General features: G+C 32.9%; 1 protein-coding gene across 1 annotated transcript; it reads right to left on the minus strand.

Moving 5' to 3' along the window:
* Positions 1–2,962: 2,962 nt before the first annotated feature.
* On the minus strand, positions 2,963–11,308 carry LOC133332645 (DNA mismatch repair protein Msh3). Its single transcript, XM_061541033.1, has 3 exons — positions 11,288–11,308; positions 3,479–4,102; positions 2,963–3,418 (listed from the first exon to the last, which is right to left on the minus strand). Exons 2-3 carry the CDS (start codon positions 4,091–4,093, stop codon positions 2,963–2,965), a joined length of 1,071 nt encoding a protein of 356 aa, XP_061397017.1. The 5' UTR covers positions 4,094–4,102; positions 11,288–11,308.
* Positions 11,309–19,930: the final 8,622 nt, after the last annotated feature.

Genomic DNA, 19,930 nt, shown 5'->3' on the forward strand with positions numbered 1-19,930 from the left:
ATTCGATGCAAGCAAAAACGTGCGGGATCTTTATATAGGAGATATAAGAACTACGTGAACTTAGGCAAATTATGCTTTTTCAAACCCCCACGAGGAACACTATTATGCAGTCTGAAATAATATATAATGGGCCGGACCATATCCAATACAAATTTCAAAAATTTATAATGACGATATTTCCTGATTCATAGGCCACTACGGGAATTTGGGGACAACAAATATTATGTATATGGGTACATATCCAATCAAAGAGCTGTGATAAATCATTGTAGAAAATTAGAAATCCGCAGCGGATAAAAAAGGCTCGGTATAAATATATCGCGCCGCGCCCATTCAAAAACTTTCCAGTCATAAATATTCACAAAGCCGTTTCTAATAATTGTGCGTCGATGTAAGTGATAAACATGTATCGAAACAAAGAATGGCAATGAGCAATAAAGGTTATCTCTATGTAGAACTTCGTAAGTATATCGTAGGTCAGTTTATAAACTCTTCCAATAGCGCAAAAACGGATCTTTGGAATTTTTTTCAAGCGAATTGACTGTAATTTTATATTTTGAATTCTCATTAAGTAGAAAACCTTCTTATTAAGAATGATCAATATTGGGCCGAAGTTTCGAGTTAGCCCTCAATATAACTACATCTCCCCTTAATTAAGTATTTTGGTGGATTTTAGTATCCTACACAACTATCTTGTAAATGTATAATAGCTTTGTATGGTCCAAGAGTTTTTAGCAGTGCTAAATATTGGACCTAGACCCATCTTTTACTTTACCGATCGTCATATCTGTACTAGCTCTAGACATGTCCGTCCGTCTGACCATTATAATTTGTTAACACTCAACACGCCCCATTTATAGATCAATCGTACATTTTTTGGACCAAAGAAGATAATAATAAAGTCGGAATAGATCCGCAGATGAGCGATATTTGCTCTTCAATGAAAAACTAAAGTTATCATTGAGTAGACAATCTCTCTGCCCAAAAATGATTAATATTAGTCCACGTTTTGAGCTAGGCCCCATATAATAGTACCACCCATACATGCTTTTATATCCTCCACCATAGTATGGAGGGTATATTGTCATTCCGTTTGTAGCTCATCGAAATATTCATTTCCGACCCTATAAAGTATATATATTCTTGCTCAGGGTAAAATTCTAAGACGATCTAGCAATGTTCGTCCGTCTCTCTATCCGTCCGTTTGTTGTAATCACGCTATCTTCTGAAGGAATTGAGATAGATCGCCACAATTTTGCATAGGGTCGTCTTTTGTCAGCAGGCAGGTCAAGTTCAAAGATGGGCTATATCGGTCCACGTTTAGGCACCCACCAATTTTCGACATTTTGGGGTTCTTGTGCGCGCTTTTCAACCGAATTCGATGACATTTAGTACATTGAGTTATTTTTGGTTACAAATGCCTCCACTAAAAATTATAAATATCGGTCCACTTTTTTGGGTAGCTCCCATATAACGGTACCCCCAATTTACGGTATTTTGGGGGGTTTAGGCGAAGATGGGCTATATCGGTCCACGTTTAGACATAGCTCCATATAAGGGCACCACCCAATTTTCGGATTTTTGGGGTTCTTGTGCGCGTTTTTAAAGCGAATTCGCAAAAAAATAATGGTACAATGTGTTCTTATTGGGTACCAAATTTTTCCACTAAAAATTATAAATATAGGTCCATATTTCCGAGCACTCCCAATATTCTTGAGCGCGTTTTTCAATCGAATTCGCTGAAATTTGATACATTGGGTTCTTTTTGGGTACAATATGTCTCCAATACAAATTATAAATATCGGTCTACTTCTTCTGGTAGCCACAAATATAACGGCACCCTCCAAATTACGGAATTTTGGGGGTATTTCTAAGCGCGGGTTCTTATTGGGTAGCAAATATCCTCACTAAAAATTATTAATCTAGGCCCATTTTTTCGGGTAGCCCCCATATAAGACACCATAAATTTTCGGTATTTTAGGGTTGTTGGGCGAATTCTCTGTAATTTGGTATATTGTAGTTGCATATGGTAACCAATCTTCCTACCAAAAATTATTAATATTCGCCCCTTTTAGAGTTAGTTCCCATATAACCCCTTACTTATATTAAAATAGTGAGCTGATTAGTTCCGTGTGTAGGGGTTGTCCCCAAACAGGCGTATTCTAGTCAGTTTTACCCTACAAATTATAGAATTCTAAGACGATTTACCCATCGGTTGTAATCATTCCGCTTTCTAAGGAAATCTTGATAACAAACTCGAACCTGACGATAATGAAACATATAGACAAGCATTTAGGCATCTCTCCCATATAATTATACCTCCTGAAGGAAAGAATTGAGACACAAAAGAAAAATATTGGGTTCGAAATTGACATATGTCGGTCTGGTGTACATAATGGTTTAAATAAACCGGTTTGTAGAATTATCGGTATAGGTCCACTTTTTGGTATGTTCCCTATATTTTCATTTCAAGTTCATTTCATTTCAAAGTTCAGCCCGGCTGAACTTACCGCTTTTTCACTTGTTTTGGCTCTAATTTCGAGTTCTCATTGGCTAGCAAATATTCCTACCAAAAATGATCAATCTCGGTCAACGTTTAGTTTAAGCTCTCATATAACGGCACCTCCAATTTTCGGTACTTTGAATATTTCAGACACGTTAACAGTCATGGTGACCATGACAAAAAGAACTTCGGATTTCATCAGAAGAGTAGAATGGGATCAGTCTCCAATCAATATATTGGGGAGATCTACAATGTTTTAAGGTTTACAAAGCTCTCACGTTTTCTCTACAATCTCTAACGATGTGTTTACATTTCTTATTTAATTCTATATTCATTTTTTTTTCGTTGATTTCTTCTTTAAAAATTATTTTGATTAAATCACTCTTTTTCTTGTTTGGGACACATTTTATAAAAAAAAAACTCTAGCAACTCTTATTTTACCTTCACACATCTACTCCCTTAATCATCATCGCCTTCATCATCTTCCTCAATATCCTCTTCAGGATCATCGTCATCATCTTCCTCTAAATCACCCTCATCTTCCTCTTCATCATTTTCCTCCTCAACCTCTTCCTCATCGTCGTCATCATCATCGGTGGCCTCAGCCCCACCCTTCTTACGTTTTTGCAGCAGTTTCATTTTTAAATTCTTTTTCTTGACGTTTTCCTTATTTTCACTGGCTTTTTCACTTTTTTCCAGCTCCGATTCACTAATATCATCATCACTTAATTCGCCATCATCCTCCTCTTCGTCGGCTGCCAGTTTGGCTTGTTCTCGTTTCTTTTTGCCTGCTTCGAGAAGGATTTTCTTTAAATCAGAAGTATTGGAGATTTTTACACGGCGATTACTTGAATCCAGGGATTTGACATTGATCTCATAGAAGTCGGTTATGCGTTTGTCATCGAAACTGGAATACTAAAAAACAAAATTAATTTATTTTCTCATTTCATTCTACATTTAATCCGACTCACTTACCACCGAACTCGAAGTAAACAAAAACTCATCCGGTGTTGTCTTGACCCGAATATATTTTTGCAATAGATTATTACCATCCTTGCGCCACAAACACAACCGATTATTTTTACCATAATCCCCAACTAGATCCTTTACATAGACCAATAATTTAATGGAATCTTCCTCGCTGCTATTGCCCGTACCATTACCCGATAACGAAGAACTGTTGTTCTTTTCGGAAAATTGTTTTTTGGGCGGTAAACTTGTGGCTGGTTTTGTTTTAGTTGTTGTAGCATTTGTTGTTGTTGCTGCTGCTGCCGCTGGTCCTAAATCATCATAGTCGTATTCTTCATCACTGATATCTTCGTCGTCCTCCTCGTCATCATCATCACTTTCGGCATAGGTGGCAGTTTTACGTTTGCTTGCTCCTTTGGCATTTGCCCCAGCTCCCGCCGGACCACCTTTACGTTTCCGCCCTTTTTTCGAACCACCACCTGTCGACTTTTGTTGTTTTTGTTTCTTGCCATTTTTATTGGAGGCCGACGGACGCCAATCCTCCTCCGAATCGTCATCATCGCTGTAATCTTCTTCGGAATCGACAAAAGTGGTGGTGACCATTTCGGTACGACTGCGCATTTTATCGGACTGAAAGGAGACAAGGTTAGAAATTGTTTATTAAAATACAGAGATTTTGGAATACAATTTAATTGAGTAAATTATGCCAAATTTCGTGCAAATCAAAGATATATAGGGGCTTTTCGGTCGAAAATATATATACGGGAGCTATATAAATCTGAACCGATTTTCAGGAAACATAACACATATCATTCTAGGCTCAATTTATGACGTTTCGTGTATTTACATTAAATCGGCAGAAAATATATATGGGAGCTATATCTAAATCTGAACCGATTTTCACGAAACTTAACACTCACCATTCTAGACTCTATTCAGTGCCAAATTTCGTGCAAATCGAAAGATATATGAAACTTCGATGCACCATTTATACAGTGGTGGTCACGTAATTAAAACATATTCTGTGTTAAACATTTTTGATCACCCCTCGATTCGTTGGAATTATTTTAATTTTTTTAAGCAGAACACTTAGATATACTGTACTTAAGAGATAAAGTGTGAAAATAGAAAATTATTGCATGCAATTTTTCTATAAAACACATCGACTTTGAAGTGGTCACATAATTAAAACATTGTGGGATTTTTTACTTTACCGCATGTTTTGAAAATATTAAAAAAAACAGGTATTATTTGTGAAATTAAGTAAACTAAGTACCAAAAAATCATTAACAAATAAAAAATTTAAAAAAATCTGTAAAATATATCAAAATTGACAACAATTTGTAAAGTACACCCAACATTCGGAAAATCACCCTTTATATAGAAAATATAGGTCCGAATGTACCAGAAATTGCTAGATTTAGTAAAAAACAATAAATAATTCTCAAAATATATATGGGAAATTACAAAAATCTTTTAAATTCCTTGAAACTGAGGCTTGCATGGTTATAACTCGCGAAATATGAACATATTGCATATAATTTTAATTTTAATATAGTTAATAAATAATAAGTAGACCTCGGATTTTGCATATTTGCATATTTTTTAATAATGAAGATATCGAAATTCTAATTTTTTAATTTTTTGCATATTTGCATATAATGCATATGCACGAGATATGCAAAAATATCCAAATTTGCAAAAATATGCACGGTATGCTAGGTCCATATGGTATGCTAGGTCGATATGCGATAAATATGCACAATATATGCAAAAATATGCAAAATATGCAAAAATATGCAAACAATATGCAAAATTTGCAAAAATATGCAAAAATATGCAGAATATGCGAAAATATGCAAAATATAGGCAAAAATATGCAAAATATAGGTAAAAATATTCAAAATATGCAAAAATATGCAAACTATGCAAAAATATGCAAAATATGCAAAAAATATGCACGGTATGCTAGGTCGATATGCAATAAATATTCAAAATATATGCATAAAATATGTCAAATATAGACAAAATATGCAAAAATATAGGCTAAAATATGCAAAATATGAGAAACATATTTCACATATGCAATCATTTTAATCCAAAAAAAAACAGATTTTTCTTGGTAATTTTTTTAATTTCTATAAAATAAACCTCGAATTTGTGTGCTTTCTTTATTTTTAAGCTATAGAAATCAAATTTTGTATGTATGCGTTTCATGGTTCAACTGTTAGATATTTGGGGCATTATGAAACATTTGCTAAATATATGTATAAAACATGCAAACATATATGAACCGCGGACCGATATATCCCATTTCCAATACAAAACATCCTAGGAGTAATAATATATGTGTAAAATTTCAAAGTTATTTCTTTAATATTGCGACCTAGCATACCGTGCATATTTTCGCCTATATTTTGCATATTTTTGCAAATTTTGCATATTTTTGCATATTTTGGATATTTTTGTATATTTTTGCATATTTTGCATATTTTGCATATTTTTGCACATTTTTGCATATTTTTGCATATTTTTGCATATTCTGCATATTTTAGCATATTTTACATATTTTTCCATATTTTTCCATATTTTTCCATATTTTTGCATTTTTTACATATTTGGCATATTTTTTGCATATTTTGCAGATTTTGTATATTTTTGCATATTTTTTTGGATATTTTTCCCTATATTTTGCATATTTATCGCAAATCGACCTAGCATACCGTGCATATTTTCTGCATATTTTTTGCATATATTTTGCATATTTTTAACGTGACTCCAAATATCGATCAATTGGAGCATGAAACGCCTAAATACAAAATTTGAGTCCAATCGGCATAAAGCATAAAAAATATGCAAAAATCCGAGGTCTAATAATAAGTTGGGAGGAAGCTGTGATACTGGTAATGTAAAAAATGGGTGAAAATGCGTTGAAGCCAACGAGTTTTTTTGTGTTCCTTCCTGATTTGTGGCTAAATTACACAACGCACGCATATGTGATCAGTGACTAAGTTGCAGAATACCCCATGGACAACATGGTTCTAATGCATGATTTTTCGATATCACTGAATCCACCCGAAATGGAAGCTGACATTTTGAAGTCGGATTTCCGGTGTTTTTTGATTTTTTCTTATAATTAGGATGCGCATCCAGATAACGGACTAAACTAATTATAGGATTGTAGAACTCGTTATTTTGCTTCGTTTAGTGTATATCTCATGATTGTGCTCGCCGTAGCTTCTTTGCAATTGGGCTCCAAAGACGAAAATTTGGTGCGTAAATTTGTATAAAAAACATATTTCTTGAGTCTAAAATTAAGAAATTCCATTCAAATTCCGTGGAACCTCGCGTGATTTTAGTTTTTTACGTGCCGGATCTAATGAGTCCATCCATGTGCAATTCCGCCCAATAAAACGGCGGATATATTTACCTTGAATGTGGAAAAACAGCAAAAACTTATTTTGACAAATTCGCGTATATAATCGCGTTTTTCTTCGAATTGATTTCGCATTCTTGTATTATCATATTCGCGAATCTGTGTGGAAATAGGTCAAAAATATATCGATACGCGAATAATATGCGTATTTTATCCAAAATCGATTGGGAGGCACAACCGCGGTTCTTAACCGATCCTTTTAAAATATGTGTCCTTTTGTGTATTTTCATAGGAGATTACTGAAATCGGATGCGCATAAAAATCGTATGCACTTTGCGTAATTTTTAGCCATTTTTAAGGTTTTTGCATAGTAAAGTGCATCGAGCGGCACACTTTATCCGCTAAATGAAAAATCGAAAAATTCATAATTATTGGAAGAGATTGATTCGGTTTATACGAAAACCGCATGAGCAACAACTGATTTCCGCGAATACGCCAATTGCATGCTTTTCAATATTGACCATTTTTATGTATTGAAAGTGCAATATATTAAGTCAGTTTTAAAGTCGAAATTCTTATCAGACGAATCTACCGATATTTAACAATCATCTAAAAGAATTTGAAGAAGAAAGCGTGGTATATATTGTAGAAGATTTGGACAAAACCGTATTCCCTTAACCATGGTAAAAATCGAAAAATAAAAAAAAGTTTTGTTTAAATAAAAAATTAATTTATTTTATTTTCAGTTGTCTTCATTTTTTTATTTGTCTTTCCGGATTATTAAACCATTTATCAATGCTATGTAAGATATATACAAAGAAAACAAATGTGTTTATCCGTTTGTGAAGAAATTCGCGATGTAAACAAATAGGAATTAATTTAATTTATATTTGAAGTACAAGGTTTAAAACCGCTATAACTTTTGTGCGCATCATCCGAATTTGTGAACGCGAGCAGATTTCGAATCAGCATATTTTTCGTAACCTATGTACCAAAAGTCATAAATGTGCTCGCAAATAAATTTTTTAAAATTTTTTTAATGGAATTTTAAAAGAAATTTGTAATTTGTAATATATATAAATTACGTGTATGTTCGTGATCGCTAAACTCAAGAACTACTGCACCGATTCTGACCAAATTGTATGTATATGCTCTATGGGGCGTGAGGAGTGTTTCTGTTTAATTTTAAGTTTGTCCGACAGATGGCGCGATATATATCCTCTTTGTGTTTTCCCCGATTGGAGATTGGGTGCTTAATCGGCGTGTGTCGAGGTTAAGTATTCCGACACCGACTCATACATTTTTTCTGAAAAATAAAACGTGGGAATCAAACGAAAAATAGAGTAACTTATCAAATTGATGTAAACTTAATTTAAATCTATTAAAAAAAAACTATGTAAAAATGTGTAGTAACTCATCAATTGAGAACGGCAGGACCGATTTGACTCAAAATTCTTTTCAGTTGTCTGTAATTGAAGTGGGAAGATTTTTATGAACGAAAATTTTGAGAAAAATCCGCGAAAGTCGTGAAGAAAAACATATTTTGAAGCAACGGCTGGACGATTTGTCTACCATTATGTGGGACATATCCCATAAAGTGATACTATACCGATAATTTATGGAAAAATGTCCTTACCCTACATTAAATAGCGAATTGAAAGAAATTTATAGGGTATTTGTTTTTTACTTTCAGTGTACCTAAAATCGTACTATTAAAATATGAACCAAAGATGGAGAGCCAATTTTGTTACGTCATAAAACCAAGACATAGCATATATCCCACAATATATCTGAATCATCGGCTGAAACTTGAACGTATTCCAAATAGACAGCAAAATCTGTGATATTTGTGAAAAGATGTCACGTTGTTATGTTTAGGATATACCAAAATGTCCATCAAAAATGTTGACCGTAGTAAATGTTTTAATTACGTGACCACCACTGTATATTGCAGCTATATCTAAATCTGAACCGATTTTTCCAATTTCAAATTTCTTTTTTCCTGTGTCAAATTTCATTCAATTCGGATCATAAATGGGACATGTACTTTTTTTACAACTTAACACGGGAAGACATATTCTCAAAAGAAACCATATGTCTATCTCGTTTTGCCTATTACAAACATGTGCATCTCGTTTTGCCGGTTACAAACATGTGCACAAATAAGACCCTGTACTACAGTTTAGTGAAGGGTATAAAAATAGCTGAAGTTCTCGTCATGTAGCCCGTTGGTCGCCATTAAATTTTTAACAATCTAGAATAACATATTTACCGCAAATCTGTTCAAAATTGTAATTTTCCCACATTGGAAGCCATTGTTCTGTAAAAAGGGACATTATTTCTAATTCTGAATCTATGTTGTATTTTTATACCGCATTTTTCGTTTGGCAATTATTGCTAAAAATTTTAAAATGTCATATAAATACTTCGTCTTAGAAACTTCGGAAACTTGGTTATAATATTATAACTGAACATGTCTTATATTGGGCGCCACAATACTTTTGACTTCATGAAAGGAAAATATGTCCGACAAGGGGATTTGTTCGGGTCTTAAAATATATTAAATGTTAGAAACTTCCTGAATGGGACAATATCACTTATTATCTCGCACTTTGGACGCCATTATTTTTATACACTACATATAAGGTGGATTGTATATTAAATTAGTCATACCGTTTGCAAGACCTCGAAAGATTCGTTTGGTGATCCCATAAAATGTTCATGATCAGAATAAAATTCTATGTCGATGTATGCATGTCTGTCCGTCTGTCGAAATTAGGATCGATCTGTCCATGTATAGCTTCCATATAGCGGTACCGCGTTTTTTTTCCAACGAAAGGGCTGTAATTTGGCTTATTAGTATTTCTTTTGGCAGCTGATATACATCTATGCAGAAAATGATCTCTATATGTCGCTGTTTTGGAATATCTCTCATATAATGGTCACACACAATATAAAGTATTTTCGAAGGTTTGAGACGCGTTTTACAACCGAAAGGGCTGTAAATTGCTATATTAGGTTTTTTGGAGCCATATATAATACAGTTCCTAGTGGGTGACAAACTTTATATCTAAAGCGTTGTTCATAAGTGTGTCAAATTGCACATAACTACTCTAAAACTTCTCGAATGAAATAAAATATAGCATATGTGGCAGATGTATTGATCTTAGTCGGTTCACATATAGATAAAAATCACATATTTAAATTTGTCCAATTTCATGTCAATGTTCTTTCAAATATGCAACGCCTGTCAGGATACATATGTTAAATATGTCAAAAGAGGTGAAGGGTATCAGGGTATTCTGCTCCGTCCGACTTTACTCTCCTTGCTGGTTTTTGTTGTGAAGATTTGAGAACTCCAAAAATCAAATGACCGCAAATTAAGCTGAAAACCAGTGGGCCGACCATACGATACCCTACACAACTACCACGGAACTTTAACTTTCTGCGGACATTTATTCCGAACCAGGGCAATATTTCGTGATATTTACACCCTCTTGCCCGATAAGAGTTGAAACGGGACCTCTTCCTTACACTGACAAATTTTCCAAATTTTACTAATATTCAGTAAAACCCTTCTAATTACATGTCCAGATTCCCACGGTGTGTTGTGATGTTCAGTTTATAATTGTGGCCTATAGATCGATTCGAAGAAACGGACGGACGGACAGATGGACACACATGTTTAGATCGACTCAGCTAGTCGGGGTATGGTATCGGATCGGATATCGGTATACTTAAAGTTGGCTTTAGGACCAATACTTCGCGGCGTTACAGACTCTTGTGGCTACACAAAGCAACATACCCTGACAACATAGTTGTGTAGGGTGTAAAAATGTGTCCAAAATACCTACAATTTGGCGGTTACTTTATATGGGGGATATGTGGAAACGTCGACAATTCTATGCAACATTTCAGCACTATATTAAGTTCTTCGGATGATGGGGTGATTACGACAAACATCGCAACAAATTCTGGAATATATTGTTCCTAGATCAACATTTTATTATAAATATTCATGTATTATTACAGATATCAAGGATTATTTATAATTAAATATTTCCTTAAGAGTAAAACAAATCTAATGGGTTCCACATATTTCCGCCTTGATTAAGAACTTTTTTCTATTCACACATGCATTACAAATAGCAAAGATGTCAATGTTTCATATACTTGGGAACAAAATTGAGTTTTTCTTCGATAGCACTACAAAATACAAGAATCACACACACTTCCGTCTTGCTTAACTACATCTCTATATTAACTACCAAAGTATCCATTTCTGAATATGTATTCACTGAATATTTTTCATCCAAAACCATGTACATATTTAAATGAAATTACTTTATTTTGTAATTTTATAAACTTTTGAATGTTTTCACTAAAAATCTCCAATTGCCTACTACCTTTAATGTTGAGAATTTTTTTTTGATTCTTACTTTTTCCAGTTTGTTGCTGTTGCTTATTTTTTTTGGTTCTGCAAAATTTATTTTGATTTTTTTCTATCTCGTCGACAAATTTCACTTTTTTCTCTTCACTTTTTCTTTCGTACAACCTCCACGAATTAGTGTTTGATGAAATAAATTTTCTTAGATTTATTCTTAATTTTTTTTATTTGGTTTACTTATTTTCACTTCGTCTCTCTCTTGTTGTGAAGAAGTTCTGGCTCGTCAGTTTTGTATCCCGTGAATTTGATATCTGTCTAACGGGTTTGGTGCAATCGTCCTGCTGTTGATTTCTTTTTTATTACAACGATATGTGTTGGTGTGCGCGTGTGTTTGTGCGGGGTGCGTTCGGCTTGTATGTGTCCTATTTGTTGTGGTACCGCCGATTGTTTTTTCTGCACTGACATCCTCCCATCAATATGCTGCTTTAACTCCGTTTTTCAATTTATGTACAGAATCGGACTGGCACACACACACACACACTCACACTACCACCTAGAATGTACTTGACATTTCGTTTTCCTTCTTTATTCACTTTATCTTTTGGTTGGCTGGGAGGCAGAATGCAGCAAAAGCGAGTGTATACTCATTCCCTTGTTCCCTTACAAATCCAAAATCATTGTAGCCGAAAATTTGTTTTGCAAAACCCGGGTTCCCTTCTCTTCTCAACGCATGGCGTTGTAGATTTTCTTCACCCATCCCCTTTGTCCCCAAGTAATTCTGGTTGCATACCATCACTATTTTGCTGAGGTACGTACTCTTCTGTGTCTGTATCCCATTTTTTGGATTTGAGTTCTATGTTGTTGTTTTTTGTTTCCTTATTTGTCTGCCATTTGATATGTCCTGTTGTTGGCTGGCTGGGCTGACTGGATGCTTTTGCCTGTCTGGCCATTTGTGGGGGATGATGCGTAAACATTACCGGAGAAAAGGCGCAAAGCAATGTCCTCCCAAATAGTGTGGCTGGGTTGTGTTTCTTCCGTGGTTTGTTTACAATTTTCTAGTTGATGTTTTTCCTGCTTTCCTTGCTTCTTCTTCTTCTTTTGTGCGGCATCCTTTTGCAAATTCTTAGACCGGCTTTTGCAGCACTTTTCCAGCATGTGAGGGTATTTGCCGTATTCCATTTGTGGCTGGTTTTGAAGTAGACTTTTCAACTTAAAAGCTTAGTGGAGACACAAAAATGTAAGTTTAAAATTGGTGTTGCCATATCGGTTATAATGTTTGATTGTAGTCTTCACGTTATTAAACTTGTGGAGACATTGAAAAAAGCTTTTTTATGGTAAAACTTTCCTATTTAATCTAAAAATCTTAACGGAAATTCAGTGTTCAAATGCTAAGATGTATAAATGGGAGACATTATTTGTAAATAAAAAATATGTAAGATACCCAGTATCATTTAAAAAAGGGCTATCTAAATACCAATTTGCAGTCACTCAGTTTGGAATATTGTAGAATCATGGACATATATTGAAAATTTTTACCCAAAAAGGAATCGAGTTAGTAGGACAAAATGTTCTACATATTTTGCATATATTGAACATTTTTCATTCAGGATTTACAAAATGTTCTACAAAAAAATCAAATTCGACTATACAGCTCCTCTCACTGGTTTTGGTATTGTTCTGACAACTCCAAAATATGGTTATTTTTGGTTGTTTGCAGTAATTAGATATTTTAGATTCTAATTAGGTGGAAACACTTCTTAAAAAAAAACAGTGAGCGGAGCAGTATAGTCGGACGGGGCCGACCATATGATACCCTACACAACTACCACGAAAATCACACCTTGACCATAATCGGAAATTCATGTACAATTTCAAAGCGATCAGCTTTACCTAATTACATATAACTCCCACATCAGAGTAGATACAGTCATATAATTGGTATCAATTTGAAGGTCAACAACTCCTCTTGGATATATTATCAACTTGTCGGGTATATGTCCTTCAGGAGCAAGTATATACACCCCAGAAAAAAAATTTGTAATTTTTCGCGCAAAAGTCAGAGTCCATTTGACCCGCTAAATATTGACCGATCTTTATCAAAACAGGCATGCTTATTCTTAATTCTCCATGTAAAATTTCACGATGTTCGGACCATAACTGCGGCCTCTGGAGCGACCAGAAAAGCCGGCTAAATATTAACCGATCTTTACGAAAAACATTGGACCGAATACAACCTACATGCAAAATTTTGTGAAGATTGGTCCATAACTGTGGCCTGTATCGTGTTTACAAATTATAATGGACAGACGGACGGACACACATGTCTAGATTGACTCAGCTAGTCGAGATATGACGATCGGTATACTTAAAGGTGGGTCAAGGACCAATATTTCGCGGCGTTACAAACTTTTCGGGCTGCACAAAGCTATAATACCCTGACAACATAGTTGTGTAGGGTATAAACCAAATTACAATATCGGTCCACTTTTAGGTTCATTTGCATATATAGGTACCCCTCGTTTTCGGAATTTTGGAGAGTTTGGGTAACATATGATCCACTTAAAAAAAATAAATAATAATAATATCGATCCATGGTTATAGACCTCCCCCAGCCCTTAGGACTATCAATGGTGCTATGATGGTCCTAAGGGGTGAAATAGATTTATTTAAGCATTATGAGTGACAGTAAGTGATCGGGACCTTGGTAACTTAACAACCTCTCCACAGGACATTTGGGTACATTTTTCAATTAATTGGTTTTAATTTATATTCATAACCTCAGTCTTATGGCTATACATTTTGGTACCACAAAAATGTGCCTCATCGAAATATTGTTTTAACACCTCATGTTTCTTTAAACCAAATCCGTTTCAGCAAATTGAAGTCAATTTACGCATGCCCGTCCTTCCGTCTGGGCGGCTGGTACTCATGATAACTCTCGGGGGGAGTAACCGATTCTTTCAAATCGTGTCCGAAAAAGGGACCCATTGGTCCAATCCTTCAGTTATGTCCTCCACAAATGGTAATTTTTTTTAATTTTTATAAATCTAATATCAGAATGGAATGTCTGATTTGAACCAAATTCTTTATAATGTACTAGCCGGACCCGTGGCGCTTCGCTGCCCCTACCAAAGTGATTAACATAGAATAGTAGAAAATTATTTGTATTTAGTTTAAATGCTACTATTTATTAATAGGATTGATTGATATAGGTATTATAGTAGCCCCAATTACTGTTCGACTACATATATTTCGAAGTGTAATGTATCAGTACTAATACTGTAGCAGCTGGTTAATGTATACGTTATTTGAAGCTTGATCTTGACTTGTCTCAATAGGATTATACACTAATATATTTTCTACAATATTCACATGTTTTGCATTAATCGTTCAAAGACCAATAAAATCCTTCATTCCCACTGCCACCTACCTTTATGTATGTACTCTCATCTGATTTCCCATTATGTGGTTGGGATCCCTAAATATTGTAATGTGAATTAGTCTTCTTCTTAACTCATGGTTGTATCATGTTCTTAACTGAAATAAATAGTTTTAGTAATATCAGTTTGATCAACTAAACTTGATTTCTCAAGTAATGTACACATTTTGTTTTCAGGTCAGCTATGATGATAACCCACCACAGATTTCAGATTATTATAAATTTAAATCCATCATCTGCATTTCGCTTCTGGATATCTCCCAAAGTATGCATCAGTACTTTTATTGAATTCATGTTCGTTTTCTCCAATGGTAGTAAAACTATTAAAATTAAAAAAAAAAACCTTCAAAAACTGAAATATATATATATATTTCTTTCAAAATGACAAAATGTAAAAATATAATGTCAAAAATTTTTCATTTTACACAAATTTTATTCCAATGTGTATGAATATGACAATGAAGAGATGGAAAGCTGGATAGAAAGAATTACTGAACTGGTGGCTATTATACTTACTGATAATAGGACAAAAAATTATGAGTCGAAAATTTCTGATTTTGACCATATTTTACTTCCTGGTCATTTAAGATTGGATGTGTACTTATCTGAGTATCATACATACTTTTATGAACATATTTATTCAAGATATTCAGATATGTATATGCATAGACAATTAACATTAGTTCTGAGGTATGATTTCGGTTGATGCTATAACTCTTCGTCATCGCGGAATTTTGAGAGTTTATTTTGCATATCTTACTTCCATGGAATGGCATGACTGACTGCGACAATTTCTGCAGAGTCTATTCAGCGATTTTTGTGTCTACATCCGAAAGTGTTTCTTTTTTCCATGTATAGATATATTAAATTCAATTGTGAGTAAATTCCGTCCATTGTATCACCCCAATTTTCATATGGATTTGTAATCAATTTACTCAAGCAAATTTTAAAGTGGGAATTTGTAATGCCCTTTAGGATATAAACATAGAATACCTATGTCATTTCAGATTTGTGATTACTATAACTCCGCCTATGATTTTTCTATCAGGTAGCATGAGGTGCTGTTAAATTCTCAGTAAAATCTGTTGGGCGGTTTTTGACTAATCACACAAACAATGTTATGCAAATTATTTAAGTACAACGGGGAGGACATTTTCCCCAATCGTACCAGGCTCATTTTTGTATGGATGATGTGTGTTTACACCTACGTTATTCAGACAAATTTTGAAGACGGTGTCTATTACCGTTATAAAGATATACGCATATTACATGTACTGAATTTGAGGTGTGTTCACTATTGATGCTATAACTCTGCATCCACGAGGAATTTTAGAAGTTTATATATCTTATGTAACTTTCAGGATACGCCATGACATACTGTGTAAATCTCATTAACACCTGTTCAGCGGTTTTTGCGTCTATTTGTAACATACATACAAACAAACAATTTTTTTTTATTTTATATAGTAATTGTAGAAAATTAATATATTTTGAGAATTTACATAATTAACAATTACTTAAAGATATACGCTGCCCATTTTCGCCCAAAATATGTCCAAAAGAACTATGAAGAGATGAAACCATAAAGATTCCATATAAAATGTGTGGAAATGCCAATATCTTTCAAAATATATTTTGCAAAATTTTCGGGGATTTTTCTCAAAATGTTCTTTTATTAAAACCAACCGTTTCTCTAAAATAATTTTTGCAAGATTTCCGCGGATTTTTCTTAAAAATTTCTGTCATAAAAACCTTCCCACTGCAATTACCGACAACTGAACGAAATTTTGAGTCAAATCGGTCCAGCCGTTCTCAATTGATGCGTTAGTATACATTTTTCTTGCTCCATTTTTATATTTGCCAAGCCTAGATCAAGCCCGAGTATGGGACTCATAGGTCCCCTCTTCTGGTATCTCACCTACAAATGGTCCACAGTTTCAATATATATAAATTAGATGTTTCGCAAAAGAATGCCCGATTTGAATCAAACGTTGCATAATCTAGTTCTAGATCAAGTAGGATGATGGGACCCATTGGTCCACTCCTTCTGGTACGTCCCCCATAAAGGGTCAACATTTTCAAATATTTATAAATCTAATATGTCTGATTTGAAGCAAATTTTGTATAATATATTATCTTTGTCAAGCCCAGATAAAGTCCGATGATGCAATCCATTGATCCACTTCTTCTGGAACATACCCCCGTGTTGGGTTTACCACTTGTAAATTTAATTTGAAGCTAATTGAAAAAAAAAAATGACAATAGCATTAACTCCGAACATTAAATCCGAAACTTCTTTGATAAAACCATGTACTTTATATATAACAAAACCTGTGTGTAATTCCACAAACCATAAACAAAGTTTATATATCTGTCGGCAGCACCGGCTTAATATTTTTTCAAAGGCTCTAATAGGCGTGTATTTTCTAGTAATATTTTTTCGAGACATTATCTAAGTCTTGGATTTTTTAATAATATTTGTTTTCAAGCTCAATCATTAATCTAAATCATCTTTTTTCATCCAAAATGCTTACCTTTAGTTCCAAATCTAGTTTCATGTAATAAATAAAATTCATTTGTTTTATTTGTTGTATATTTTGCGATTTCACTTTATTTGTTGACTTCATTATCAAATACATCAAATGCTCCAATTCTTTTACTTCACATTATCTTAATAATAATTACTAGTAGTATAATTATTATCAGTATATGATTATTACTAAAGAATACTAAGTGTTTGTTGTTTTTGTTGAACTACATATTTAGTTAATATATTTTGTTTATTTTTGTTTTAATTTTGTTAACCACTAAACCACAACATGTGTAAATGTCATTGTCATAGTAATAAAAAAATAAAAATCGAATATGAACATAACAGCTGACAATGGTGGTGGTGAAATGTGGAACACAACAAAAATAATAATAATAAAACAAAAAACAAAAATTACAATGTCTTCGAAAATAGTTTTCTTCGTTTAAAACTTAATTTTGATAAAAAAATAACGAAAATAAAGTAAACGTAATAATAATTTTTAATTGTATTTTTTAAAAATTAGGAAAACATGTGATAAAGGGAAGCTCTGGTTAGGGGTTATGTGGGGGAAAAATATAAAGAACTTAATTTTGGGGATTTTAAGTTTTTAATTTTTTGCATAATTTTTTTCGTTTTAAATTATTTAGTTGTATAATTTTTTTCAAGAATTTGTTTTAGTATTATTATTACTATTTAAAGTATAATATTTGGTGTTTCTTCATAATTTGTTTTCATTTATTTTTTTAATTACTAAATTATTGGTGTTATTAGTTTTTGTTAAGATTTAATTATAATTTTTATATTTCAAAGAAATTTTGGAGTATTTTATTAATTTTAAAGAATATTTCAGAAACTCAAAAAATTAGTTTAATTTTAAATCGAATTTTTTAAACAAGTATTTCATTTTTCTCTATTAATATTTTGTTAATATTATTTAAATTGTTTTCTAATTTTAAGAAAAGTAAAAATGTGATAATAATAATAAAAAATAAAATAATAATGCCTAGTTAGAATGTCTCCTATATTCAAGTTCACAGTTTCTTGTTGTTGTTTTGTTTACACTACTACATTTCGTTAGATAGATATAAAATATATTATCAATAATTTATGTGATGCTTAAAGTAGTAGTGATAGTATTATTAGTAATAAGGACCAGGGGCGTGTGCTACAGGCAAAATAAATTATATTTTTTACTTCTAAAGTGAGTATGGGCCAGACCGTGCGGCCTACTTTCAGTAAAAAATAAAGATTTTAGGTTGTGGAAAGAGTCACGTTCAAAATTGAGGTTATGACAAATCACCTTAACACCAAGATTGGTTTTGTACCAAATTCCGATTTTTAATATAAAACATCTTAGAAGTGGTGGCAATCTATGTGTAAAATTTCAAAGCTCCATCTTAACACGTTGACGGGCAGTAGAAACAACTGAAATTCGAAAACATGACACTAGTCTTCTATTTGTACGCTGTTAAATGCACATTTGTGCTGCTACAGCCGTCATGTCACATAGTGAACTTGAACTTGACGGCTATAGACGCAACTGTCCGTCAACATGTTAAATATTCCAAGCTCTTTTAATTCGGTCGGAAAAGAATATTTTAAGAGGTCATTGGGTGTTTGGTCATTGGTTTTTTTGGTGTCTCCGTAAAATAATAATAATAATAATAAAACGTAATTTTATGCAATTGGGAAACACTGGAAGCGTATGAGCCCCGAAAATCTGTATACGACCAAAAAAATTAGGGTTTTAAAATTGTTTGTTTATGTTGAGAATATTCCAACAACTATTTTTTGAGGACTTCCAATAAAATTAATCGGAATTTTATTCGGTTGGAAAATGGTGTATGAGTACCCTGTTTTTTTATTAATCCAAAACCAATAGAACAAAGTTTGTCCGAAAACTAATAATTAAATATTTTTTTAAGATATAGGGAATACTTATACATCAGCAAAACATATATATATATATATATATATATATTTAATTTGAAACAGATTTCTATTTTTTTTGTTTGCTGATTTTTAATTGATTTTTCCATTTGAGGAAATGACCAAGTATTTGTTATTTTTTTACATTCTTCTAAAGGCGAATATTCCTCTTGCCGATATTGCAAATTTATTTGTTTAGCATTTTAATTATAAATATTTTGTTACATGAATTTAGAAAAAGAGATCATAAAGACAACGATTTATGTTCAACTGATAAACTGTTTATTATTTAAGGATATTGGAGGTTAGGGAGAGCGTATAAGTACTGACAAATTTGTCATACTCAAGCTTATTATTTTATTTTTGTAAATTTATTTATTTGGCAAGAGGTTGTTAATGATGTTATTTTATTTAGTGATATTATAATTTTTTTATTTAAGTTTTTGTTTCTCATTTAAGAAAAATTCCTTAGAATCTGATAGTTTCCTACTTTAGGGGCGATGTATGAGAGCTGAAAATAATCATACACCAGCTTAGTACTCTTTTTTATGAGATTTTAATTTGAAGGTGTTTGCTAAGGATTTACAATTTTTTTAGTGATACCTTAGCCATGATATTTTAATAAAGCTAGTTGGTGCGTATGAGTACCGACATCACTTATACGCCAACACTATTTTAGCATTGCTTATTGGATTTTATAAAGTTTTTATTTGATTTAGTGGTGCTATTTGTTTGTTATAACCTACAATGTTTAATATAATTATTAACTGGAACTCCAAACACAAAATAAAGAT

This window comes from Musca vetustissima, unplaced genomic scaffold (genome assembly GCF_032173495.1).
Source record: "Musca vetustissima isolate MV318-11 ecotype Yass unplaced genomic scaffold, APGP_CSIRO_Mvet_v1 utg3042, whole genome shotgun sequence".
Lineage (NCBI taxonomy): Eukaryota > Metazoa > Arthropoda > Insecta > Diptera > Muscidae > Musca > Musca vetustissima.